The 27,369-nt window shown below is 41.8% G+C and overlaps 1 protein-coding gene and 1 pseudogene across 14 annotated transcripts in view; both read left to right on the top strand.

The window, feature by feature from the left end:
• Nucleotides 1–16,088, top strand: part of LOC144319091 (transport and Golgi organization protein 1 homolog) — a 48,155-nt gene extending 32,067 nt beyond the window's left edge. For 11 of the 14 annotated variants that reach the window (XM_077906842.1, XM_077906837.1, XM_077906849.1 and 8 more), the window contains 11 exons: nucleotides 3,631–3,652; nucleotides 5,138–5,226; nucleotides 5,459–5,536; nucleotides 9,388–9,451; nucleotides 9,617–9,755; nucleotides 11,751–11,852; nucleotides 12,524–12,584; nucleotides 12,693–12,728; nucleotides 12,808–12,875; nucleotides 12,991–13,082; nucleotides 15,912–16,088. In XM_077906842.1, coding sequence (XP_077762968.1) covers nucleotides 3,631–3,652; nucleotides 5,138–5,226; nucleotides 5,459–5,536; nucleotides 9,388–9,451; nucleotides 9,617–9,755; nucleotides 11,751–11,852; nucleotides 12,524–12,584; nucleotides 12,693–12,728; nucleotides 12,808–12,875; nucleotides 12,991–13,082; nucleotides 15,912–15,928 — 768 coding nt within the window. In that variant the 3' untranslated portion in view covers nucleotides 15,929–16,088. Of the gene's footprint in view, nucleotides 1–3,630; nucleotides 3,653–5,115; nucleotides 5,227–5,458; nucleotides 5,537–9,387; nucleotides 9,452–9,616; nucleotides 9,756–11,750; nucleotides 11,853–12,523; nucleotides 12,585–12,692; nucleotides 12,729–12,807; nucleotides 12,876–12,990; nucleotides 13,083–15,911 lie in introns of all 14 variants that reach the window. The other 3 variants (XM_077906850.1, XM_077906839.1, XM_077906847.1) reach the window with 2 other exon arrangements.
• Nucleotides 1,231–3,621, top strand: LOC144319095 (glyceraldehyde-3-phosphate dehydrogenase pseudogene; annotated as a pseudogene).
• Nucleotides 16,089–27,369: the final 11,281 nt, after the last annotated feature.

The raw sequence follows: 27,369 nt of genomic DNA, 5'->3' as shown, positions 1-27,369 counted from the left end.
GGTATTTTGTTCTGTATGTTAGAAGATGCTCAATCCCAAATTTATATAAACCAGCAATACTTCTAGACAGCCCCAACACTGACCACCAAAATATAAACAAGATAAATAGGGGGGCAGAATGGGAAGGAAAAGAGAATGTAATCTCACAGAATGAACTAACACAGTATTCCACTTGGTTCTGGGTGTATGTTCATCCTGTTTTAGAAGGTATTAACTTCCACTCTTGTAAAACAAAGCAAGGCAGAAAAAGCAAAAAACAAAAATCTGTATCTCATATATCTACCAAAATTAAATTGAATACGTTGAAGGGACATTGATTTTGTATCCTGCCACGCTACCGAATTGCTGTATGAGTTCTAGCAATCTTGGGGTGGAGACTTTTGGGTTTTCTATGTAGAGTATCATGTCATCGGCGAAGAGGGAGAGTTTGACTTCTTCTTTGCCAATTTGAATGCCTTTAATGTCTTTTTGTTGTCTGATTGCTGAGGCTAGGACTTCCAGTACTATGTTGAATAGCAGTGGTGAGAGTGGACATCCCTGTCTTGTTCCTGATCTTAGGGGAAAGGCTCCCAGTGCTTCCCCATTGAGAATGATATTTGCTGTGGGCTTTTCATAGATGGCTTTTAAGATGTCGAGGAATGTTCCCTCTATCCCTACACTCTGAAGAGTTTTGATCAGGAATGGATGCTGTATTTTGTCAAATGCTTTCTCTGCATCCAATGAGAGGATCATATGGTTCTTGGTTTTTCTCTTGCTGATATGATGAATCACATTGATTGTTTTACGGGTGTTGAACCAGCCTTGTGTCCCAGGGATAAATCCTACTTGGTCATGGTGAATAATTTTCTTAATGTACTGTTGGATCCTATTGGCCAGTATCTTGTTGAGAATTTTTGCATCCATGTTCATCAGGGATATTGGTCTGTAATTCTCCTTTTTGGCGGGGTCTTTGTCTGGCTTTGGAATTAAGGTGATGCTGGCTTCATAGAACGAATTTGGAAGTACTCCATCTCTTTCTATCTTTCCAAACAGCTTTAGGAGAATAGGTATGATTTCTTCTTTAAACGTTTGATAAAATTCTCCTGGGAAGCCATCTGGCCCTGGACTCTTGTGTCTTGGGAGGTTTTTGATGACTGCTTCAATTTCCTCCCTGGTTATTGGCCTGTTCAGGTTTTCTATTTCTTCCTGTTCCAGTTTTGGTAGTTTGTGGCTTTCCAGGAATGCGAAGGGAATCCAGAAATGAAAAATATATCTAAGACATTTAATTGTAGAAATATGAAAGTCAAAAAAGAAAAAACTTAAAAATGAAGAGCTGGGCTGTATGCTCCTCCGCATTCGACAGACAGCCGCGTCTTCTGGTACAGTGCCAGCCACATCCCTGAGACACGATGGTGAAGGTTAGAGTGAACGGATTTGGCTGTATTGGGCACCTGGTCACCAGGGCTGCTTTTAAATCTGGCAAAGTGGATATTGTCGCCGTCAATGACCCCTTCATTGACTTCAACTACATGGTGCACATGTTCCAGTCCGGTTCTACCCACGGCAAATTCCATGGCATGGTCAAGGCTGAAAATGGGAAACTTGTTATCAATGGGGAGTCCATTTCCTTCTTCTAGGAGTGAGATCCTGCCAACATCAAATGGGGTGATGCTGGTGCTGAGTATGTTGTGGAGTCCACTGGGGTCGTCACCACCATGGAGAAGGCCGGACTCACTTGAGGGGTGAGGCCAAGAGAGTCATCATCTCTGCTCCTTCTGCTGATGCCCCCATGTTTGTGATGGGCGTGAACCATAAGAAGTATGACAACTCCCTCAAGATTGTCAGCAATCCCTCCTGCACCACCAACTGCTTGGCTCCTCTGGCCAAAGTCATTCATGACCACTTCGGCATCATGGAGGGCCTCTTGACCACTGTCCATGCCATCACTGCCACCCAGAAGACCATGGACAGCCCCTCTGGGAAGCTGTGGTATGACAGCCGAGGGGATACTCAGAACATCATCCCTGCTTCCACTGGTGCCACCAAGGCTGTGGGCAAGGTCATCCCTGAGCTGAATGGAAAGCTCACTGGCATGGCCTTCCATGTCCCCATCCCCAACATGTCAGTTGTGGATCTGACATGCCACCTGGAGAAAGCTGCCAAATATGATGATATCAAGAAGGTGGTGAAGGAGGCATTGGAGGGCCTCCTCAAGGGCATCCTGGGCTACACTGAGGACCAGGTTGTCTCTTGCGACTTCAACAGTGACACCCACTCTTCCACCTTCGATGCCGGGGCTGGCATTGCCCTCAATGACCACTTTGTCAAGCTCATTTCCTTGTATGACAATGAATTTGGCTACAGCAACTGGGTGGTGGACTTCATGGTCCACATGGCCTCCAAGGAGTAAGAGCCTCCTGAACCACCAGCCCCAGCAAGAACAAGAGGAAGAGAGAGGCCCTCAGCTGCTGGGGAGTCCCTGCCCCAAATTAATCCCCCAACACACTGAGAATCTCCTGACCTCCAATTTATATCCCAGACCCTGAGGAAGGGGAGGGGCTTGGGGAACTCTACCTTGTCATGTACCATCAATAAAGTTTACTGTACCCAGCCAAAAAATGAAGAGCTGGTAAAAAACTGTAGTTAACATGGGAAAGGAGAAAAAATAATGGAAAATTTTAGTCTGATATAAAATGGAGTGTTAATGGAAAACCAGAAACAAGAAAAAGAAAAAAAAAAAGGACCCTCTAGCTCTATATACTATTTTCTCTCAGTCCTGTAGCTTTCCAGTGCCACTTGGTCAGGAAACTTGCTCTTCCTTTGTTCTTCCAGCAGTTCCTCTGGGGGAGGGGTCTGCTGTGCTGATTCTCAGGTGTCTGTGCCTGGGTGAAGATGCCCCACCCCTTGCCAGGTGCTGGGCTCAGTATGAGCTGCTTGTCCTGTAAGGCCTTTGTTCCTTAGAGGCCCTGCCTCTCCTGGGCACACGGTGAAACAAAGAGGAATAAGAATGGCAGTAGCCAGATTTCCAGCTCTGGAGTTGATCTCCCTGCAAGTAACTAACTGCAGTCTCCCAGTCCGCCCTGGGCTAGATGCTCCCGGGGGCAGGTGGAGGTGCACTGATCTGCACAGCTTGTGGGTGGGTCTGGTGACCAGAGAGTCCTCGCTTTCCTGTGCCCTCCCTGCTTCCGCCTGTCCCAGGGGAAATGCAGGATTGACGGCTTTGTTCACTTGGGCGCCCAGGGATCCGGGGCCCTGGGCTGCTGGACCCGCACTCCCGGGGACCAACTCTCCCGAAGGAGACAGTGGACAGCCACCTCTGTACAGAGCTGGCTCGCCTAACCGACTGGCTTCTCCCAAATGCCCTGGAGGGCTGTGGTGCTCCGGCCCTTTACCGAGATTAGACTGTGGTTTGCAGTGAGCTTTGCCTGCCCCCTCCCCCTGGGCGCTCCTCCTCTTATAGTGACTCTGGGACTCTTGCTGGAGGGGGCTTCACTGCCCCTCTAGCGGTTCTGCCTGATTTCCCTGCTAAGCCCTTTTCTGTCAGGGAAAACTCCAGCAGGGATTTTTAAAGTTCTCGCTTCTCCAGGGCTGGGCCTTCCTCCTAATAATATGTTTTGACATCAAAGTTAATTTTGTTTCTTCCTCTCTTAGGTAGAGCCTCAAGAATATCAAGGTAAGATTTTAGGCTTTAGTTTTCTTTGTAATATTTTCTCAGTACTGCTGTTTGATGTGGGTATAATTCAACTAGGGATAAATATGGTGACTTCTGATGTGTAATTGACTTGTTAACTCTTGAAAATCTTCCTGTTCCCCATTTGGGATCTAAGTGACAATGTGGAGGGAGTTGCCATCTCTTAAGAGGTGAGGAGGAGGAACATTTTATGGGAGTAGGGAGAAGAGAAAGAGTGTAATTTTTCATAGAGATGTTTAGGAGGCAAGTGATAATAGAAGCCTGACTTGGCTCTTGGTGAAATGTGAAGGTTAGAAAACACTCTTTTGAGCCTATCAAAAAGGCTAAACTTAGACAAGAAGCCAGATATTGCCAGGCAGTGTATGTCACAAGAGAGGTTTAAACCATGGTTTGAGTCTGCAGTGGAGGGAGCCTTTCCTTCCAGGGGAACAAATGAGTGGAAATGAGCATGTGCAAATGGGGGTAATGTATTATTTCAGGGCTTCATGGATTGTAGTGATTCCATGATGCTGTCTGTTGAGAGCCATGGTGGTGACTGGCACTTAGCAAAGCCTTGAGTGCTGGTGTTTCTCACTTTGAGTACCACAGTAGTGGTGGTGAGAAGAGAGATCTCAGGGCATGAGAGCTCTCACACTGAGGCAGTAGAAGAGAAGTTTGTACTTTGTGGTTGGCTAAGAGAATTAAATGCCTGTTACAGGAGTCTGTGTAGTTCTAGAGCTTACATGTGTAATCCACCTGTGATAGGATACTTCATGAGTGTTGTTTTCCCGTAAGGGTGGAGGGTAACATTCTCATGTTGGGATGAAAAAAGCTTGGCTTCTGGGGACTGTGAGTTATCCATGCCCTCCAGGGATTGTGTGTAATGTGGTGACATGTTTGATTCCAAAGACCTTGTCCTCCAGAGCCCCCAGCCTAGGGTTCATAAAAGTCTGTGAACAGCAGGAAGTCATTGAAGGCCTTTGAGTAGTCAGTCAATTGACATTTTGAGCTTTCCTTGTGTGGAATTCCAAGTAGCACCTGGAAGTGGATGTGACACAAACCAGGAGTCAAAGATGGTTTTGTTCTTTTTAGGTTGTTTGCAAGGAATTATTTATGTACCTTAATCATTGGAGGAGAGAAATGTAAGTTGATAGGATGCTTGATTTTTCTCTTACATCTCTGGTGATGACATAAGCATTTAAAGTGATTAAATTTTCCAAGAATGGTGTTTACAGATGGGAGAAAAATTAGAAGATGTTTTATTGCAGTTCTTTATCTTTGAAAATATTTTAAGTAGGGATCTCACTGAAATAAGGTCATCTAGGTTTCAAATGCTGCGAAAACTTGCTTTCTTCAGCCACAATGGGAATGCTGAAAAGTTAGTTACACCGAAGTGTCAGATACTGGGTCTCCGCTGCTAATACACTGGAATTATTCGATGTCACTGGTTTTGCTAATAATCTTAGAAATTGTTTCCTCTCCTTTTAGTTAATTTACAGCAAATAACTGAGAAGATAAATTGGTTTGAGAAAGAAAGCAGAGAACTTGCTGAAGAAATATCCATTTGGGAGCAGAAGGTATAGACATTCTTTCAAATATTTTTTGTGATTTCATCTCAGTTACTTCCACCTCTGGTAGTTCATTCTACTGACCTATTCCATGTGATCCAGAAACAGTATCAATTCAAGATAATCATCACAGATGTAGAGCACTTCCTCTTTTTTTGTGAAAGGAGTCACACATTAGAAGATAGGTTGTCTAGCTCTATGCTATTTTTAAATTCTGATTCCTTTTTCATATGTTTTATAGATCAGGGAAGCAAAGAAACATCTATCAGAAACTAAGACAGAAAATATGTTTCTCTCTGATGAAACTCCTAAACTGAAGGTAATAAACCCTTCTTTGCTTGAATTGTGTTCTAATGACATAAGTATAAGTAGTGAATTATTATTATTGTTATTATGATTATTATTATTTAAATATTTATTTGTTTGAGAGAGAGGTGGTCAGAGAGAGAGAGAGAGAGAGAGAGAATCCCAAGCAGTCTCCGTGCTGAGTGTGTAGCCTGATGCAGGACTCAATTCCTTGACTCTGATATCAGGACTTGAACTAAAACCAAGAGTCAGATATCAACCAACCATACCACCCAGGTGCCCCAAGTAATGAATAATTATTACTCATTTAATATAAGTTTTGTTGAAGGAGAACATCAAAATATTTGAACTGCTTAATGAAAATTTAAATTACACCCTTCAGTGTACACCTGCTAACATGCAGTCTGAGAGAGGAAAGTCAAGAATCAGGATGTGGTACAAGTTGATTATTGAAAGGAAACAAGTATTTTGACACTCTGGACAAGATGGACTTCCCAGATATATTTAGAGCATTTCACCCTAAAGCAACAGAATGCACATTCTTCTACAGTGAACATGGAACATTGTCCAGAATAGATCACTTACTAGGTCATAAATCAAGTCTCAGTTGGTACCAAAAGATTGGAATCATTCCCTGTATATTCTTAGACCACAATTCTTTAAAACTTGAACTTCATCACAGGAGAAGATTTGGAAGGAACAAAAATACATGGAGATTAAAGAACATCCTACTAAAGAATGAATGGGTCAACCATGAAATTAAAGAAGAATTTAAAAAATTCATGGAAGCAAATGAAAATGAAAAAAAAAAAAGATTCAGAACCTTTAGGATGCAGCAAAGGCAGTCCTAGGAGAGTAATATATAGCAATATAAACCTTTCTCAAGAAACAAGAAAAGTCTGAAATTCACAACCTAACCTTACATCTGTAGGTGCTGGAGAAAATAGCAAATAAAACCTAAATCGAGCAGGAAAAGAGATATAATAAAGATTAGAGCAGGAATCAATGAAATGGAAACCAAAAAAAGAGTAGAACAGATCAGTGAAACTAGGAGTTGGTTCTATGAAATAATTAATAAGATCAATAAGCCCATAGCCAGACTTATCAAAAAAAAGAGAAAGGATCCAAATGAATGAAATCATGATTGAAAGAGAGGCAATCACAACCAGCATGGAAGAAATACAAACTTTATGAGAACATATTATGGACAACTAACTATATGCCAAAAAAATTGGGCAATCTGGAAGAACTGGATGCACTCCTAGAAACATCTAAACTATCAAAACTGAAACAGGAAGAAATAGAAAACCTAACAGACCCACAACCAGCAAAAAAATGGAAGTAGTCATCAAAAGTCTCCCAACAAACAAGAGTTCAGGACCAGATGGCTTCCCAGGTGAATTCTACAAACTATTTAAAGAAGAATTAATACCTATTCTTCTGAAGCTGTTTCAAAAAATAGAAATGGAAGGAACACTTCCAAACTCATTCTATGATGCCAGCATTACATTGATCCCCAAACCAGACAAAGACTCCACCAAAAAGGAAAATTACAGACAAGTATCCCTGATAAACATGGATGCCAAAATTCTGATCCAGATACTAACCAATAGTAAAATTTGTATGGAGCCAGAAAAGAAAAATAGCCAGAGGAACACTGAAAAAGAAAACCAAAGTTGGTGGCATCACAATTCCAGACCCCAAGCTATATTACAAAGCTTTAATCATCAAGACCATATGGTACTGGCATAAAAACAGGCACATAGATTAATGGAACAGAATAGAGAACCCAGAAATGGACCCTCAACACTGTGGTCAACTCCTCTTCGACAAAGTAGGAGATAATATCCAATGGAGAAAAGACTGTTTCTTCACAAATAGTGTTGGGAAAATTGGACCGCATTATGTAGAAGAATGAAACTGGACAGCTTTCTTAAACCATACAAAGAGATAAACTCAAAATGGATAAAGACCTAAATGTGAAACAGGAAACCATCAAAATCCTAGAGAGGACACAGGCAGCAACCTCTTGGACCTTGGCCACAGCAACTTCTTGCTGGATGTGTATCCAAAGACAAGAGAACCAAAAGTAAAAAGGAACCATTTGGACTTCATCAAGATAAAAAGCTTTTGCACAGCAAAGAAAACAGTTGACAAACCCAAAAGACAACCTACAGAATGGGAGACAATATTTGTAAATCTCTCATCAGATAAAGGGCAAGTATCCAAAAACTATAAAGGACTTATCAAACTCAACATCAAAAAGGCAAATAATCCAGTCAAGAAATGGGCAGAAGACACGAACAGACGTTTCACCAAAGAAGACCTACACACAGCCAACAAGCACATGAAAAAATGTTCAACATCACTTGGCATCAGGGAAATACAGATCAAAGTAACAATGAAATACCACCTTGAACCAGTCAGAATGGCTAAAATTAACAGGTCAAGAAACAAGAAATGTTGGTGAGGATTCTGAGAAAGGGGAATCTTCTTACACTGCTGGTGGGAATGTAAGCTGCTGTAGCCACTCTGGGAAAAAGTATTGAGGTTCCTCAAAAAGTTAAATGTAGGGCTACTCTATGACCCAGCAATTGGACTACTAGCTATTTACCCAAAGGATACAAACTTAGTGATCTGAAGGAGTACCTGCGCCCAAATGTTTATAGCAGCATGTCCACAATAGCTAAACTATGGAAAAGGCCCAGATGTCTATTGACAGATGAATGGATGAAGACAATGTAGTGTGTGAATATATATATATATATATATATATATATATATATATATATATATTTATTTATTTATATTTATGTTTATATTTATATTTATATATTTCCCTTTCCTATATATATATTCATACACACATAATGGAATATATATATGTATTTATATAATGGAATATTACTTAGCCATCAAAAAATGAAGTGTTACCATTTACAATGCTTGATGGTATTAGAGGATATTATGCTAAGTGAAATAAGTCAGAGAGAGATGATTATCATATGATTTCACTCATATGTGGAATTTAAGAAACAAAACAGGATCATAGTGGGAGGGAGCGAGATATAAGACAAAATCAGAGAGGGAGACAAGATAGCAGAGACTTTAACTGTAGGAAACAAAATTCAGGTTGCTGGAAGGGAGGTGGATTAGGGGATGGGGTAATTGGGTGATAGACATTAAGGAGGGCACATGATGTAATAAGTACTGGGTGTGATATGTAACTGATGAATCACTGAATTCTCTCTTTGAAACTAATAATATATGTTAATTTAATTAATTTTAAAAATTTTAATTTAAATAAAATAAAAAAATTTAAAGTGTTGGCTGTTGAGTTTTACCATAATGTAGCTTGGGAGGCTTTTTGTTCATTGAGTGAGATGAGTGCACCTATTTGCTTGCTGTTTACCACAGTTGAGAGTGGGAATCTGGGAACAGACACTCCTTCTGAACAGTGAGCTGAATTTCACTTAGGACCACTATGATGAGTTTTGCTATTTCAAGGAGTAGGAAGTATGGTTTATTTTCATAGCTAGGCAATTATCACATCATTCAGCCCTGCCCTCTGAGAAATGTAGAAAATCCTATAAGATATTTGAGAGATGAAGGGTGATAGCTAGCCAAGTTATACAGTCCATTCCTTCTCTTAATGCTTAACATACAATTTTCAATGTGAATAGGGGAAAGCCATTTATGAGTTCTTCGACTTGAACTATTTTCCACCTTCCTTACTTTCACCCTCTTCCATTTATGGCTCAAGATCTTTCTTTCTTGTACTGAATGATCCTGTCCTATTAGGTACACTCACATTGTTCTGCGATCATGATTGCTTGAATGTCTTTTCTCATATCTGTCTTTAAGTTGCAAGATGAATTTGAAGATCCAGAGCTGAGAGTCTTGAGGTCCAAGAAATATGACCTGGAAGGTATGTGGTTTGGGGGGAATATATCCCCATGTGGTGGCAACGAGTGTGCATTGGGAAGGGAAAGAATGCCTTCCTGTCCTGTAGGTCATTACCCTTCTCCTTCCCCCGTCACAAGCAAGTTCTCAGGTCATGTGCACACACACAGAAGAAAACCATCCTTTACAGACAGTAAAAAGGTCCTGGAAGACAAGTGCAATGCATTGAGTTCCGTGAAAACAACGAAGGAAGCAGAATTGAAACAGCTGAAGAAGAAAGTGGATACCTTGGCTGAATTCTATGAACAGACAAAAGTGGCTGCAGAAGAGTAAGATATTCCTGTGTTAATTGTCACAAATACTGTTGTATGAATTTATGTGGTGGCCAGTATGGAAAATTGTCTTCCTTTTAGAATAGGATCTACAGTATTTTTGCCAAATGTATTCAGTAGAATTGGTGTCTGCCTTGCCTACCTTGATTTCTGGAACCTGCCTTTTGCTTTCTCTTCTAACTGCTTGTCACATGTTGTTGTGTGATTTACTTGGGGTAGAAGAGAGTACATAACAGCATTAATCCCTTTGATACCTGGATCCCCTTTGGGTCTGTCTACATTGTCCTTTAGGTTTCAGTCTGATTACAAGTTCTTATCAGCCCTAAATGAGGTCATTTATTTAGTATGAGACTTGGGTCAAGAATGTGTAGAGAAAAGTGGAATTCTCTTGCTGCAGAAATAGTGGGAGTTTCTGGAAAGTAGGTTGGGGCGCCAGCAGTACTGGATCACTTCATCCAGTGTGCAGTTGAGATCATTCATTGCAGGCTCAATTCTTAAGAAGGCCAGGGTATTTCCCATTCACCTGATTTTTTGTGTGTGACCCTCTTGGGTCCCAGCCAAAGCCTGTAGTTTCACCAGGGCTCACCATTGCTGGCTGACCCTGAGATTCACTTGTTTCCTCCTAAGCCTGTGCCTATAAAGTTGTTCAGCTTCTTTGCAGTTCACTTGCCTGTTCCAGAATTTACTGATAAGTCCTGGGGAGATTGGTTCCAACTGCCAGGCTAGCTTTCTCCGAGGCTACCCTCTTCTCCATCTTGTTCTCCTATTTCTTGTGCTAGTTAGTTTGATGCATTCAAGCCAGAGTTTCCTCTTTTGTCCAGTATTTACTTTTTTTTTCTCAAGAGGAGATGAGTACCTTAGAGTCCCTCATTCATGTTGAAAAGTAAAACTGTTCCTTCTCTTCCCTGGAGTCTCAGTTTGGTGTTATTCCTTAACACAGCAGGGGTGGAGACTGCTCTTTCTCACTGGTATCTTGTTTTTGTTCATTGGTAAGTTCTTTTTTGGGGGAAGGTACAGTGCTTTGACCACCTTTCTCTCTTCAACGCCTTACAACTGAGACGTTACATTACAGCCCTTCCAGAAAACATTTGCTGCATGATTGCCTGAGAGACCAGACACAAACTCAAGTGTCTTTCTGTGTCTAGAGCTTTTGTCTCAGTTTCTAAGAGACTTTTTGCATGTGATTCTTGAGTCAATCAAGTGTTAGAATATGAGCACAACACAGCCAATCAGCCTTTCTAAGCATTGCCCTTTGCTACCTTCACTATCAATGAACTCAGTCTTCTGAAAGTAGGTTGACTCCATGTGGTTGATAGTTTTCTACCTGAAATCTGTTTCCTGGAGTTAACACCCTGACTATGTGACAGTTCACGTAATTTTATACTTCAGTACATATAGCCAGCACTAAGATAGGCTTTTTCCTCCACTGGGATGTTCAAAGAGGAGGCAGGTGGTGTACTTCTAAAGCCTATAGATGACTGGGAATGAGCTGCAATACTGATGAAACCATATTCTGGAAGGCTTTCTTTGGGCTGATTGTTTGTCCAGGCACATCCTTGGCCTGAGAATCAGGGCTCCCCAAGGAGGTATAGGACTAATGTTGATCCCCTGCTTCATCCTAATGGGTATAGTTGGTCAGACATGGCTTTTCACTTTGAACTGAAATGAGCCTTTACCGTCTCAAACAAAAGACCAACTTGAGAGGGCACAAAGTGTAATGTTATTTGAAGACCTGATGATGAATGAATTGAAGTAGAGAATATAAAGACAGCTCTAATTGCAGGGGACTTGGCAGCAGCCAGAGTTTGGTTTTCTTTAACCCTAATGTGGGGTTCAATTCATTTCTCTGATCATGTTGTCAGTCTGTATGTTTACTGGCGGGGGAGGGGAGAAGGGACATTCAAATCTAGGCCATCAAGAGTCCTGGGAGAAAAAACTACAGAGCTTGCAGGCCTTGACTACTGGACTATGTACATACCTTTCCCTTCTTAGGAAACTGAAAAAGACACACTATGAACTGGTGGCAAAGAAGAATCAGCTGTCAGCTACAGAGAAAAATTTGAAAGTAGCCACAGAAGAAATAGACAAATACAAGTGAGTTCAGCTATTAAATACTAGCAGCACCTGAAATATCTGTTAACTCTTTATTTTTAGCCCTGGTACAACATTTAGACTCAATTAACAAGTAATGGAAACAAAAATTCATAGGACATCCAATGAGAACAGACACAAAGATAGAAGGTTTTAGAGACAACCACAAAATTACATTACTAAACATGCCCTGATCTCCAGCACTGGCCTGACTCTGTGGAAAATTCATCCACACCAGAGTCCCTGGGGACGGTGTAAATTGTCTTCATTTTAGGAAAGCAGTTTGTTGTAGTTTGAATCATACCCAAAACACAGTAGTGCCATCTGACGGCCCTGGTCTTTGCCACCCTGGGAAACATGGTAAGGATAGAACTTAAAGGAGAGAAGAGCTTTACAACAAAAGACACTTGTCACAGGATAAATTAGGGAATGATTGAAGACAGGTAAGGAAATTATATCAACTCTGAACCCTGCAGGTGTGGGAAAGTGAGTAAGGGAAGGATGTAACAATAGCTTTGAACCAACTGTACATTTGTAATCATGTGACAAGTGTTTCCTGTGCCAGGATACATTGGATGAGGGGACAGATAAGAGGAGGATGGCCACATGGGCCAGTTATTTAAAATCCTACCCAATAATGGGCTTTATCTGATGAAAGCTATTGTAACTCACAGGCAACAAGTCCAAGAAATGCAAGAACAGCTGCAGGAGTCAGAACTGACCTTCGGACACCAGGTAACCTGAGCTCTGCCCACTGTGCTGAACCCTTGGCACCTCCTGCAGGAGACAGCAGTGGCTCATCGAGTCCTTAACCACGGGCTTTTGGTGTGCTGGCTTTTTCAGATCGCAGTTCATGAGAAGAATGCTCAAGACAACTGGGTAAGTGGTTGCTTTTTCATCCTCTTTGTTTGGTGCACAGTCTGGCACAATTGAAGGTGGAGGTGTTTTTCTCCCCCAGGTCAAGGCTCGGATTTGGGAGAGGGAAATAGCGCAGCAAAGCAGGGAGAAAGCCTACTTGAAACACAGGTACGGGAGGTTGACGAACGTTGTTACGGGCATTTGTGGGAGGACAGCTACGCTGTTTATTGTCAAGAGAGGTGGTGGTATTGTGATTCTTATAGATATCCATTATCTGTTCAAGACTGGGCCTACTGGAAGAAAGTCTGCCTGAGAGACACAGGAGGCAGGAGCTGATCCTGGGAAGACCTGAGATGCAGAACCCTCCAGGGAGAGGTAAGGGGCACTTTGTGAAGTGCAGCAGCCCAATTGCCGCTATGAAACCACCTCTCAGCGTCCATCCAGTTCCTGTGAGTGATCGTTGTGTGTCCTGGAGAGAATCACAAGCACTACCTAAGGACAGCAGCTTGTCTGAAGGGGTAACAGGAGGGTATATTCCTCATGTGTCCCCAGGCAGCAGGGCACCTGTCCACATGACAGCTGGAGCTCCCGCCCCTCCCCTGACTGCAGACCCTTCTACTCCCTCCATCACTCCATCCTGAAGAAATGTACCTGGAGGGGTGATGGTCCTGAGCTTCTTCCCACCTTGACCTAGTGGTGAAGACTTTTTTTGGGGAAAAAAAAAGACTATTTAAAAAAGACATTTATTTACTGTTTGTGGAGTTTCCTTTATTTTTATTTGGAATCTACAGTACTGCATTCATCAGTTCATGTAATTTATTCCTTTAATGTTATGAGTAGAATACCACAGCTTTACTGCTTAATCCACCTATTTTTTTCTTTGCTCATGACTATACGATTGTCTAAGTACACTCCTTAAGTATTTCTGTAATGGCCAGTCGCATATGCTAGGCCTCATCTGTAGACTGAAATATTGAACCATCAACCTGTGGCCTGAGAAGAGAATGCATGCCATTCGTTTGGAGGATGCATTGATATCCCACCATGGGGGTACCCACCCATGGCTATTCTCAGTTCAATTATTAATCTATGAGGAAAACATGATTTTCTTTGATGTGGCTTGCTCACCGAGTTTCAGTATTGATTTCCCACCAGTTGTACCCTGTGTTGTCCTCTGTTGGTTGATTTCTTATGGAAACACTTAACCCTGGGCCCTATAGTGTCTCCCTAACATCACGTGATGTTATCTCCCTTAGCAAAATAGTCACTTGGGTCATGTGGGAAGCCGTCTATTCTGATAAGGGACTGAGTGTGAGAAAGAGTGCAAGATGGGGGAGGAAGGCATAGAGGGTGCGCAAACCACAATAAACCTTCATTCTTTGTCAGATTCAGAATCTAGACCAGTTCTCGAGATGAATAGCACTACCATCCCTAAGAAGGACCTGGAGGTGGCTAAGATAAATGCTGTGTGATTTTTCCGTTGTAGCCATTTCTGGAAGATTATTCCTTTTTGGACAGCACCCTGTCCTGGCCTAGTGTCTGTTCGGTGTGTCCTGTGATCTGTCTGAGGCATGTTCACCTTTCAAAATTCAGGATGTTTACCCAGGAGCCTATAGGCTTCTCTATTAGAGATCCTCACCATAGGTGGTGCCTCCTGAAGCCACAGATGCTTAGAGATGAACGATTGCAGGATGCACACCGTGTGTGTGTGTGTGTGTGTGTGTGTGTGTATGTGTATGTGTCTAAAAATAACTTGATGGTGACTCCTCTCTCTGCACTAAAGTCTGCCAGTCTAGTTGACTCCTCTAGTTTTTGGTTATGTGGGAGGGGCAGCCTTGTGGTTTTTCAGGTCCAGAGACTAACCTGGGAATATGTCTCTGGTGTTCCTCACAGCTGAGAAATCTGAAAAGCTATGAGTCAGTTTGCACTTTGTGCTGCGTGCTTTGGTGCTTTGGGAAGATTTGAGTGTTCTTAGATAAGGTGGGATTCCCAAGTCATCTGTGTTTCTTCCGTGGGGGTGGGGACAACCCAGAATCCCTTCAGGTGAGTCCTGGGTGAGACAGTTGTGAACTCTGCCAGGTGACACACGTGTAGTAGAAAATGTCCATGGGACCAACAGCTGTGAAGAAGGAATACCAGTGACAACCTGCAGGGCCAACACCTCACCCATGTTTTCTGTTGTGTGCCTGTGATCGGGTTCTCATTTGAGAACCTGTGCCAGCTGACAGGGTCTCCCCTGACCCACCATGGGAGTTTCACACCTACCTACTCTCCAGCCACATTTGTTTGCATCCAGTGATGTAGAGTCAGCTCCTCAGTGGTCCTTGGCACTGAAGGACTGTGCACTTGCTCTGTGCCTAAGCTAAGGATCATTTGATCAACGGTGATGCAGATCCACAGAGGTGGTTCCCACTAACTCGTAGGGTTTGTGGTCCTCTTAGAAAGCACTTTTCCAGGTTCCCTGTGGGACTCCAGAAATGTACATCTTTCCAGGGTTATCTGTCATCATGAACAGCACTGTGGGCAGTAGAAGATCCCTTCTCAGGGAGGGAAGCAGGGTGGGGTCAGAAGGGGGCTGGCAGCAGCAGTTTGACCCATGAGAGGCTGTGATTCTATGTGTGGACACTGGGCTTCCCATTTCCTTTCACTGTGTTTGTTCTTATTGAGTATACATAACCCTCTGTGGCTGCGCTGGAGGTGGAAACAGAGTGGGCCTGGCCACAAATTCCTGCCTCTCTGGAATATACTCCTTTTGAGTTGATTGTCATGGCTTCTATTCAACTGGGAGGACAAGATGCTTTGAAGTCCCATCTTCTCAGAGATGTTTGGTGATGTGTGGGAATACTAAGTTCTTTCCTTTAGCATCCTTCCTTGCCCCTGAACTACGTAGTGGCATCAAATGGGAGGCCTCGTTCCTGGCCCTGGTGCTCTGCTCTCCTGGAAGCTGAGGGTGAACAAAGAACCAGGGTATTATACCTACTATTGGGTTTCAGGCTGGAGAGCATTATCCTTCAAACTGTCATGGCAACATACCTTTGTTCTGCAGATCCCTGTGAATACAAGAGGACCAGCTCCTGTACTGGTCCCACTGACATCCACACATGCAAGTGTTGATCCAAAGCCTCACGTATACTGTGAAGGCAAAATGCATATAGCAAAACAGAAGATCCCATTGAAATAACTCACAATCCTTTTGCCTTACAGGACTGTTTCAGATTTGAAGACCTCCCTGAGCAGTAACAACCAGGCTATGAAGAGTGTATATTTAGAACATGGTGTCAGATCTGCCTAATGGTCAGAGTGTTTCCGTTTTCAATCCTGTCCCCTGTGCTTTGTCACTCCTGGTATCCCCCTAATAAACGTTTCATGGTTCTTTCTCCATGTCAGCGTCTGCTTTCACCAGGACCTACCATCCCTCCCCTTGAATGCATAATGTGAATCCTGCATACACAGTAAACAAACTGGCAGAAATGGTGGTGATGGGGGATGGCCACAAGATTACCCTTTGTGGGATCTTTACTGCAAGGGGCCCAGGAAATCCTTCTGGGGAGGTGGACTCATCTTGTATTTAGATCCGTTGGTGGTTCTATTTACTCTGTTGATGGATGTTCTTGAGCACATGGCTCTTGCTCGTTTAGGAGGTGTGTGGTGATCAGCAGGACAGATGTCTGTCCCCAGGCAGTAGTCTATTGTGATGGTGAGGATTGAACAAAGGGTTAGGAATGGCCCTGGTGAGACCGGTGAGGAGGCCCTGCATTAAGGCAAGTTTTGTGCACTGGCTTCCCCCTACCAGCTGCCCCTCAACAGCCCCAGTCTGGGTGAGCTCTGAGGGGGTTGATCAGTGGCAGTTTTCTTGGTAATACCCATGAAGTCCCATAATCCTCTCAGTTTCCTTATGGAGGAATGGGCGTCTTCCCTAAGAGGACAATGATGGGAGACCCACTGCTCCCCCACCATGCAGGAGGAGTTGGGTGTGTGCTTCTGGAATTTTTTAGGTCCTCAAGGCCAATCCATTCTGCACCAGAGCTCCATGATCCTGCAGAGCCCTCCTTTCCAGGCTGTGGAGGCAGCCATCCTCCAGCAGCTTGAGGATCATGGCTGGGCCACCAACATGTCAAGGTCTCTCTGTCCATGGGCTGTCCAGGGGTGGCTGGTGACCTCACTGCTGCAGCCAGGGTCAGCCTAAGCAACCTTTGCAAATGGGATGGTCATGCCCTGGGAGCAGGGTGTGGACTGAAACATGGCAGGAGACCAGGAAAGAGAGGAGATGTGGTTCCCTGTTTTCCTAGACAGGGCTGCACAGAGCAGAAGGTATGAGGGCCTGGGAAGAGACAGAGGAAGAGACTTTCAGGAAGAGAGACACTGAGTGAGTGGTGGGGGAATGGGGCAAGTCCTCAAGTGAGAGGAAGAAAGAGGGAGACATGGTAAGGAGAAGCCGAAACAAAGAGGAATTACAAGGAGGAATGGAGGTTCTTCGTCCAGGGGTGTGGAGGGGGAACCATGGACAAGGATGGAGGAGCCTATGTAGGGGATCTGAGTGTTGGGGCCAGTAGAGGCAGGAATTCTGGGCATCAGATTCCCTGAGTCCACTGCTCCCACCTTCCTGGGGCTGAGCTTTGCAGAGGTCATTTCACTTCAGGAGATGGGTACACCTCCTTTTGCTTGGGGTTTTGGGGCCCAGCCTCAGGCTCTCTCAGGGAGAAAGATGGCTTGAGGGAGAGCATGCTGCTCTTTGGCAGGTAATCTCCAGAGCCTGCCCTGTGGGGAGGTGACCCTGAGCCATCTCCCTGCCTGCTCCATGCCCTGCTGCATTCCTCCTGCCCCATCTAGGCCTTGCTCATGTTCCAGAACCAGGCCCCAGGCACTGTGCTGTCCCAGGTCCTGCAACCCGGAACTGGCACAGATCCAGTGCTGATCTCAACCAAAAATATTCTAGAATGAGTTCTGTGTTCTTGCTCTGGAGCTAGCAGTGTGCAGCAGAATAGGGGGTTGCTATTCTCATGTCCACTGAAGGTTGGGAGGGGCACAGTTTCAAATCCCATAGGCTTCTCCTATATTCAAACAGAACCTTCTTACTCCATTGAGCCTTCTGGTTGTGAAGAGATGGAAATTAGTATTTGAAGGTAAAATTGGCTCCTTATAAGAATTGATGGAGATGATTTCATCCATCTGCCACATCTAGAGCACTTTGCAAAGCAAATATCTAAGGATTCACAGGGTAAATTCATATTGGATGTGTAGCTGCCTTTAGGCTTGCATTTTAACTGTCACATATGTGTCAACAAAGGCTGGCAGAGGGCATGCCATGGCCTTTTCTGGTCCAGGGTGTCTTATGGCAGGAAGGGCTTCCAATGGAATCAGAGGACTACCACACAGCTTCTCAGAGAGCTAGAGCTGGTTTTCCAGCAGGTTCTGACGCCCACCCAGGGACACCTTGGGAACTTTGTGGCAACTTGGTGTCTCCCTAGGTGCGAGGCAGAAGCTACCTTGTTGGGCTGAGTGCTGAGGAGAGGTCTCTAGGTGGCTTCCCCTGGGATGTGCTGGTCAGAAAGGAGCACAGTCCCTTGTGTTTTCTGGGCTGTTTCCCTGGTTTGGTCCTCATTTTCACAGAGGGTATTTAAACAAGACCTATTTTATTTTACTCAGGGATCCCTGGATTGAGAGGTCCATTGCTGCCCCCTGACAGAGCTTTGGTTGGTTTGTTACAGATGCAGACTTGTTTCTGGGGAGAAATACTGATCCAAATTCAGAGGAACTGGAGCCACATTCAGTTGAGATGTGAATACAGGAACTGATGACTCTCAGGACCTCCTAGAATGAGGAGCTGGGGTCCCACTTTCCCAGTTCTGCTGGAACCAGAACCTGAGGTAGAAACACAAACTGCCCTCCACTTAAACATACTTGTATTACTTTGTCATTGGTCATTTTTTCCTGCAGTGTTGTAGTAGTTGGAACGACTGAAGTCCTGACAGGTGTGGGGTCATAAACCTTCCATTATACTACAGCTTAATATTTACAACTGAAACAGAATTGGTTATAACTGTCCTTTCTTGTCTTCGTTGGCAGGAAAGTCATCAATATGTTCAAAACATTTTGTCTGTATACAATGGAATATTACTCAGCCATTAGAAATGACCAATACCCACCATTTGCTTCAACGTGGATGGAACTGGAGGGTATTATGCTGAGTGAAATAAGTCAATCGAAGAAGGACAAACATTATATGTTCTCATTCATTTGGGGAATATAAATAATAGTGAAAGGGAATAGAAGGGAAGGGAGAAGAAATGGGTGGGACTCCTAACTCTGGGAAATGAACTAGGGGTGGTGGAAGGGGAGAGGGGCGGGGGGTGGGGTGAATGGGTGACGAGCACTGAGGGGGGCACTTGACGGGATGAGCACTGGGTGTTATTCTGTATGTTGGCAAATTGAACACCAATAAAAAAACATTTTATCTTATCTCCCTTTCTTTTCTTTTTTTTTAAAAGAATTTATTTATTTATTTATTTATTTATTTATTTATTTATTTATTCACGAGAGACACACACACAGAGGCAGAGACATAGGCAGGCTCCATGCAGGGAGCCCAGTGTGGGACTCGAGCCTAGGACTCCAGGATAACACCTTGGGCTGAAGGCAGATGCTTAACCACTGAGCTACCCAGGCATCCCATCCTTATCTCCTTTTCAACTGAGATTTGCCATGTTTTATAATTTCTCATGAACTCATGATAATCAAAAATACTTTGTAATTATTGCAGTGTACTCTAAGCTTATTAACAAAATCTCAGTGTCTAATCCTGTTCAAGCAGTATCCAGACCACTTCTCAATGTGGGTAAAAGTGTCTGAAGCAAAATTTGTAAATCACTGAAGAAGAATCATGATGCTATTTTTATATATACTAGACTTGATGCTTCCATCTACTGATTTTGCATTTCCAACTTTTTTCTTTTATTTTCTATTGTGGCGTATTTTCTAATTAGATATTATATGCATATATCTTCCTGAGTTTTACACTCATCATACATACTTTCAAGGTTCCTTTCTGTCACTTGTAAGATAGAAGAGAGACTTTATGATGAGCATGCAGCTTTGTACAACTTGAGGATTTGTTGTTGTAGCTCTTTATTAACTTTTCCCATCCAGTTGAAAAATATCATCCCACCATGGTGAGTTACAAAAAAAAAATGTAACCTGTGTGTATTGAAATCTATGATTTCGGGCAGGCCCGGTGGCCCAGTGGTTTAGTGCCTCCTTCAGCCTGGGCTGTGATCCTGGAGACTCGGCATCGAGTCCCACATCAGTCTTCCCGCATGGAGCCTGCTTCTCCCTTTGCCTGTATCCCTGCCTCTCTCTCTGTCTCTGTCTCTGTCTCTGTCTCATGAATAAATAAATAAATAAATAAATAAATAAATAAATAAATAAAATCTTTAAAAAATCTACGATTTCATTTCAGTGTATTTCTTCATTTAGTATTTTATATTTATGTCTGAAATATGAGACTATCTCACAAGTTCATTGAATTTGATAAAAGTATATATTCTAAGTATGAATATTTAAGGTGTGCATTTTTTTTAAAATTTTTTTTACGTTTTTATTTATTTATGATAGTCACAGAGAGAGAGAGAGAGAGGCAGAGACACAGGCAGAGGGAGAAGCAGGCTCCATGTTCCAGGAGCCTGACGTGGGATTCGATCCCGGATCTCCAGGATCACGCCCTGGGCCAAAGGCAGGCGCCAAACTGCTGCGCCACCCAGGGATCCCAAGGTGTGCATTTTTGAATTAATAAATGGAGATTGCCTCTTTAATTAGGGATATTTGCTGGGAAAGATTCAAGTGGTCATGATCATTTTGGGGGAAGGAATTATGTCTTCTACAAACATGCCATAGTTATGCCATTGTCATATATCTGGGTATGAGCAATTAATTTTCTTTTCAGATTTTTATTTAAATTCTAGTTAGTTAACAGTACATGGACATGAACAGCTTTATGACAGTATCCTGTTTTTCCAATTTATTAATTTAATAAAATAAACTTCTTTTTCTTCATGATAAGAAAACCAACAAGTCTATCATTTGTTCTTATGACACAATTCTTTCTTCTTAAAGATTTTATTTATCAATTTGAGAGAGAGAGAGAATGAAGATGAGCAGGGGTTGGCGCGGAAGGGAGAGGGAGAAGCAGAGTCCCCATTGAGCAGGGGCTCCATCCCATGACTCTGAGATCATGTCCCAAGCCAAAGGCAGCCACTTAACCAACTGAGCCACCCAGGCACCCCCTTATGACACTATTCTTAATATGACATATCTTAAAATTAAAGCTTTTCCTCATTGATGGGCTACATCCGTTTTACCATCAATAACCAAGGAGAAGCATTTTTCTTCAAATATTATCAACAGCATTTCAAGTCTAACATAATTTTGTAGTAGTATGACAAATTCTTTTTGAATTTTATTATACAATGAAGACTAGATTTCATTCATCAGTACCTATATGATTAGATATACAGACATTATAATAGTCTATAATACTCTAAATTCAGAATCTTTCTATAGCTTGAGCATTGAATATTTTCTTGTGATCCTCTAGAATGTAAATTATTTACTGCACAAAACTTAACACCTAAATCACTCCCAAAATATTCTTCCATATTTAAATAGTTTTTCACTTGCTGCAAAGCACAATGTAATAAATTATAAGTTTGAATAATTTCGGAACCCTTTTGTTTTAAAAAAACATCATGATGAAACATTGTATCTTCATCATAACTGATTTTGTTTCTGTTCTGTAATATCAATGAGCCAAAGATGGCCCATGTATATTGGCAGGCTGGTGCCCACTAGTTCAAAGCCTGCTGCTGGTGTCAAACTCAAAATTGTTTTTACATATCTAGTTTTTAAAAAACAGAACCCTAATCCTAGATTTTAAGGCCATGATTGGCTGCCTGATTTCCATATCCCATGTACCTGAGGCCAATATTTCATAATCATAAATAAAATCCATCCATCTATCCATCTGTCCATTAATCAAGTAAGATCAACTCTTCAAACTGAAAGACCCTAAACTGCTGATGGTCTTCTAAGTCTCTGACCCAGAGACCCACAGCCAGGCTGTGGAAAAGATATCACTTAGGTACATAAGCACCCTCTTTAATTTCCCTTTTCCTAGGACACTGTCTTGCCCTCTTGTACTTCTGGGTAGTAATATTGGAAAGGTTGATACTGTGATGGACCTCCCCTGTTGCAAACATCTCAGTAGCCAAAGAAAGGTTACTGCTATCTCATGGTCCCATCTTTCTCCTTTGGCCTAAAGTTCATTGAACTACTATACATGCTTTTAGTCTTTGCCTTTTTAAATTTAAAATATTTGATTGTTCAATTAGCTAAAAAGGATAAATGGGAAAAAGATAAAAACAAGGCTTCCTTAGAACAAGTGAACAAGCCACAAGGAATCATTGGCCATTTGTACAGTATTTCAACACATTCAGCCAGTGTGAAATATCACATCCTCTAAAATCTGAATATTTCTGATGATCTAGGATGACCTACTTTAAACAGAGCTAATTGATGACACTCCTTCAAGATCAGAAAACCATATATTTTCATACTACATACCATGTTTTCTATATATGTTATTATCCTAACATAAAATATGTGTTACAGATTTCTGTGAAATATATTTTATGGTGTATTCAGTTTTCTGTGGCATGTATGCTATTAATTAGATAAAACCATAGTAAGAACAGTAAGAATCACTGTCAATTATTAATAATCCTAGTAAAGCTAATTATGCAACCACATGTGTCAGAAAAAATGAAGTTATCATTAATTAGCTTTTATTCAAAACAGGTTTAGACTTTAAAAAATGAGTCTGCAAATCTAGCAAAATTACTTTGCAAAAAGTATTTGCATTATGTAGATACCTAGGCCTTAAAGAGTGATCTCACACTTTGATATGTGCATATAGTGATTTCACCAGAGGAAACATACCTATGGACAAAGAAAAAACCTGGCCAACACAACCTCAGCCAGGTGATCAAAGATAAATATCAACAGTGACAAGCCATCTTGAGAGTATACATACTTAATGTGAAGTGACAAAGACATTTTGTCACTGTGGTCTCCCTTCTGCTCCCAAATACAGAACTGCAATGTAGCCATACGAGAAAAACATTAGACATATACCGAGTGTCATTCTACAAAGTACAGGAGCTGTACTCCTCAAGACTTTCTTGATGATGAAAAATATGGAAAGTCTGTGAATTTTCATGACTAAGGGGAGCCTAAGGGGAGATAGTATGACTGGAGGTAACGTGCCAGCTGGGATGAGTCTCAAACAGAAAAAGTTAAAACCTAACCAAATCTGAGTAAAACTATAGACTTATTTAATAATAGTATATCAATTTTGCATATTAGTTGTGAAGATGTGCTAATTGATACAATGAATATTTGACAGACTGCTCATTTGTTTTGTTTCTTAAAGTCCACAAGTGCAATCATCTGGTGTTTGTCTTTCTCTGAATTATTTCACTTTAACATTCTATTCTCTGGCACTATCCATATTATTGCAAATGGCAAGTTTTCATTCTTTTTGGTGGCTGAATCATATTCCATTATATATGTATACCACATCTTCTTTATCCATTCATCTACTGAAAAACAGTTGGCCTGCTTTCCTAATTTGTCTATTTTAAAGGGAAAGAAAACACACAGAGAGAGACAGACAGACAAAGAAACAGATTCTTAACTACAGAAAACAAAGTGATAGTTACCAGAAGGGACGTGGTTTGGCGGATGGGGGAAATAGGCGATGGGTATTAAGGAGTACACTTGTCGTAATGAGCACTGGCTGACATATGTAAGTGCTGAATCACTGTATCGTACACCCAAAATTACTGTACACTGTTGTTAACTCTTCTGGAAATGAAACAAAAAATAGTTGGTAACAGTCTTAGGTATATGGAATCTCTGAGTACTGTCTTTCCAGTTTTTGGATAAATCTAGACCTATTATAAAATGAAAAGTTTTTAGTAATCATTGTTTAATTTTAAACACATAATACTGCAAAATTAGTCCTACTTACTAGTAATTGCACATATTCAAAGTCTGTTTTATTTAAACAATAGCATTTATAGGGATCCCTGGGTGGCGCAGCGGTTTGGCGCCTGCCTTTGGCCCAGGGCGCGATCCTGGAGACCCGGGATCAAATCCCACGTCGGGCTCCCGGTGCATGGAGCCTGCTTCTCCCTCTGCCTGTGTCTCTGCCTCTCTCTCTCTCTCTCTCTCTGTTTGACTATCGTAAAATAAAAAAAATAAATAAAAAGATTTAAACAATAGCATTTATATTATTAAAGACATACAGTTAAATGTTAATGTTTATTGGAAGAGAACATGATTAGATGTTTATTTTGTCCCTAGTGCATCATATTATCAGTTGCTGTTAAGCTTGGAAAGCTGCATTCGGTGACAATAATTTCAAGGATAAGGAGAACTCTTAAGCTTCAGATCCCATGCCTTCTGAGACTCAAAGGAATCGGAATTTTTTTCCCTGGAGGAATAAAGCGTTCACTGTTTTATGCACAAGGTGTGTACCCTATGTAGCATTCCATCCCTTGTTAATGGGTAATGTCTTTGTGGCAAATTTTGAAGAGTGCTTATAAGAGAGGCTGCTTGAATTGAGACCTGTAGACTGAAATAGTGGGGTTGGAGTTTTCTCAGGACAAGGTCATTTGTTATTTAAGAAGCATCAGTGATGGGACTGTAAGTGATAATAAAACTAAGGAACCTTGCTAGCCATTTTACTTACGATGTAGGGTACTACACCAATTTCTCAGTGTTTCAGATCTCATGGAACATGATATTGAATACAGACAATTGACGAAAGGGTTAGTGCCCTGCTGTCTTCCCTGGCACTCCCCGTCTTGTACATGCAGTGGCTGCCTCCTGCAATTGCCTGCAGTTCTTTGCATGAGGGTTGATTGGCTTCCTTGGCTTCTTTGGCCATGGCAGTGAGTGCTTCTGCCAGGTAATTAATGTCCATGAGGGAAGCATTCATGCCATGTAGGTCTTTGCACAGTATATTAATAACTATACTGGAATTAAGAGAAAAACAGTTGGCAAACTGAACATTAGGTATATGGAAATGCTCTGTATTGTTTTTCCTATTTGATCTATTGGTAACTAAACCTATTATAAAATGGAAAGTTTATTAGTAGCCATTGTTTTATCTGTGAACACATAATGCTGCATAATTAGTCCTAGTAATCATTGACACATACTCTGTTCTGTTGTTTTATTTAAATAGTAGCATTTATGTTACAGTAATTGAATAATACACAATTATATAGAAATCACAGAAAGATCTGTTTTACATAGTTTACATTAAGATAACACACACACATATATATAACATTATGTATTATATGATAATGCAGTTTTCTGAAGTACGATGGATGTGTCATCATTTGGTGCTTTATAAAGTTGTTGCCTACCATTCTAGTGGCTAATTAATATTCATGGCGAGAAAAATCATGATTATCATAATAGAATATACCAACAAATGCTATACAGAGATTATTAGAGGAAATAAAAGATACTTGATTTGAGGGTGCCTGGGTGGATTGATCAACTAAGTATCTGACTCTTCATTTTGGCTCAGGTCATGATTTCAGGGTCATGAGATTGAGCCCCAAATCAGGCTCCACACTTAGCATGGAGGCTGCTTAAGAGTCTCCCTCTCTCTCTGGCCCTCCCCACAACAGACACCCTCCTGTCTCTTGCTCTCAATATATATATATATATATATATGTTTTTATGTGTATACACACACATATATAAATACATATATACTTATATATAATATATATATTTGATTTAAAGACACACAGTTAATTGTTAATATTTATAGGAAGAGAATGCGAGTAGATGTTTATTTTGTCACTAGTGCAGCATATTATCAGTTGCTGTTAAGCTTGGAAAGCTATACTCTGTAACACTGATTTCAAGGATAGGGAGCAGTCTAAACTTCAGATCCCAAGCCTTCTGAAATGCCAAGGAATGGGAAAATTTTTCGTGGAAGAATAGTGTTCACTGTTCTACGTGCAAAGTATACACCCTAGGTAGCACTCTATCCCTTGAATTATGTTTTTGTCTTTGGCAAGTTTTGAAGAGTGCTTATAAGAAAGTGTGCTTGACTTGAGACTTCTAAGACTGAAATGGTGGGGTTGGGGTTATTCATGGGACAGAAGTTATTTGTTAAAGAGGTGTCAGTGTTGAAAGTATAAATGATAATAAATTTAAGGAAACATGATAATCATTTTACTTATGATGTGGGGTCCTACACTACTTTCTTAGTGTTTCAGATCTCATGGGTCATAATATTGAATACAGACATGTGATGAAAGGGTTAGTGCCCTGCTGTCTTCCCTGGCACTCCTCATCTTGTACACACAGTGGCTGCCTCCTGCAATTGCCTACAGTTCTTTGCCTGAGGGTTGATTGGCTTCCTTGGCTTCTTTGGCCGTGAGAGTGAGCACTTCTGCCAGGTAACTAATGTCTATGAAGGAAGCACTCATCCCATGCAGGTCTTTGCACACTTGAGTACGATGACGCAAGGCTGTTCTGCAGTCTTCTGGATGTTCCCAGTGGATGGAGACAGAATTGCCCACAGCAGTGACCTCTTCACTAACATCCTGTATTGTTTGTTGATTCCTTCCTTCTTCACATCCTTAGCTCCTATCATTGCTTCCTGAAGACCCTTCCAGAGACACTACTTATACTCACATCCTTGTCCAGAGTCACTTTCTGAGGGATCCAACTGCTCATAACTCCCACCACTCCTAAGAGTTATGGGTGTTGTCCCTCTGTGCCCCAGGAGAGAATCTACCTTTTAAAATTACACATGTTCTTGGGAGATCCCAAGATTAGTCATAAGCATCAAGTTACTTTTTCCCCCCATTTGTGTGTAAAATTTAAAAACTACACATACAAAGTAGTAGAGTGACATAGATAATAGTGAGATTATACAAGCTTGTCCCACAAAATGGGATGCTCAGGCTGGAAGGAGATGTTTGCTGTCGGATCATTATCAGTAGCTCTATTATTGAATTCAAGTATCATGTCCTATCCTTTGAAAATTTTTCTTTGACTCCTGTTTTATCCATAAGGGTACTTTTTGGCTATATGCTCACCTAGTCCTTCATCTCCAGTCCTAGTCTCACCCTCATCCAACCCCCATTCCCCTGTTCCCACTTTCTGTGTCTCTTCCTCCTTTTCTGCTCCCCAGGATTCCCCAAGATCTGCCTTGACTCCAGACTCTCACCCTTCTGGTGTCAGGGGTTCCTTGGGTCCTCCACCTCCCCTGATCCCCCTCTAATTAGTAGGAGGGGATGTGAGGATAAATGAAGGTCCTGCTGTGCCTTGACCTAAGTCCTGAGTCTGCCTGAGGGAATGGGCCCCACCCTGGAGTTCTGGGTTGCCTGGTTATTGATCTATAGCAAAGATGTAATTGAATACAACACAAACACATTGAACTCTAGGCTTTTTCAGGCATTGGAAAGAACACCAGCATACTCTGGGGAAGGTAGAAGTCAAGAGATGCAGCCGATGGTTAGGTCTTGCCCTGAAAGATGTTCCAGATGTTAAGCCTGTTACCTAAAAAGTG

This window comes from Canis aureus, chromosome 8 (assembly GCF_053574225.1).
Source record: "Canis aureus isolate CA01 chromosome 8, VMU_Caureus_v.1.0, whole genome shotgun sequence".
NCBI classification, from domain to species: domain Eukaryota; kingdom Metazoa; phylum Chordata; class Mammalia; order Carnivora; family Canidae; genus Canis; species Canis aureus.
Note: the sequence above shows the minus strand (reverse complement) of the source record. Positions and strands in the feature narration are given on the sequence as shown.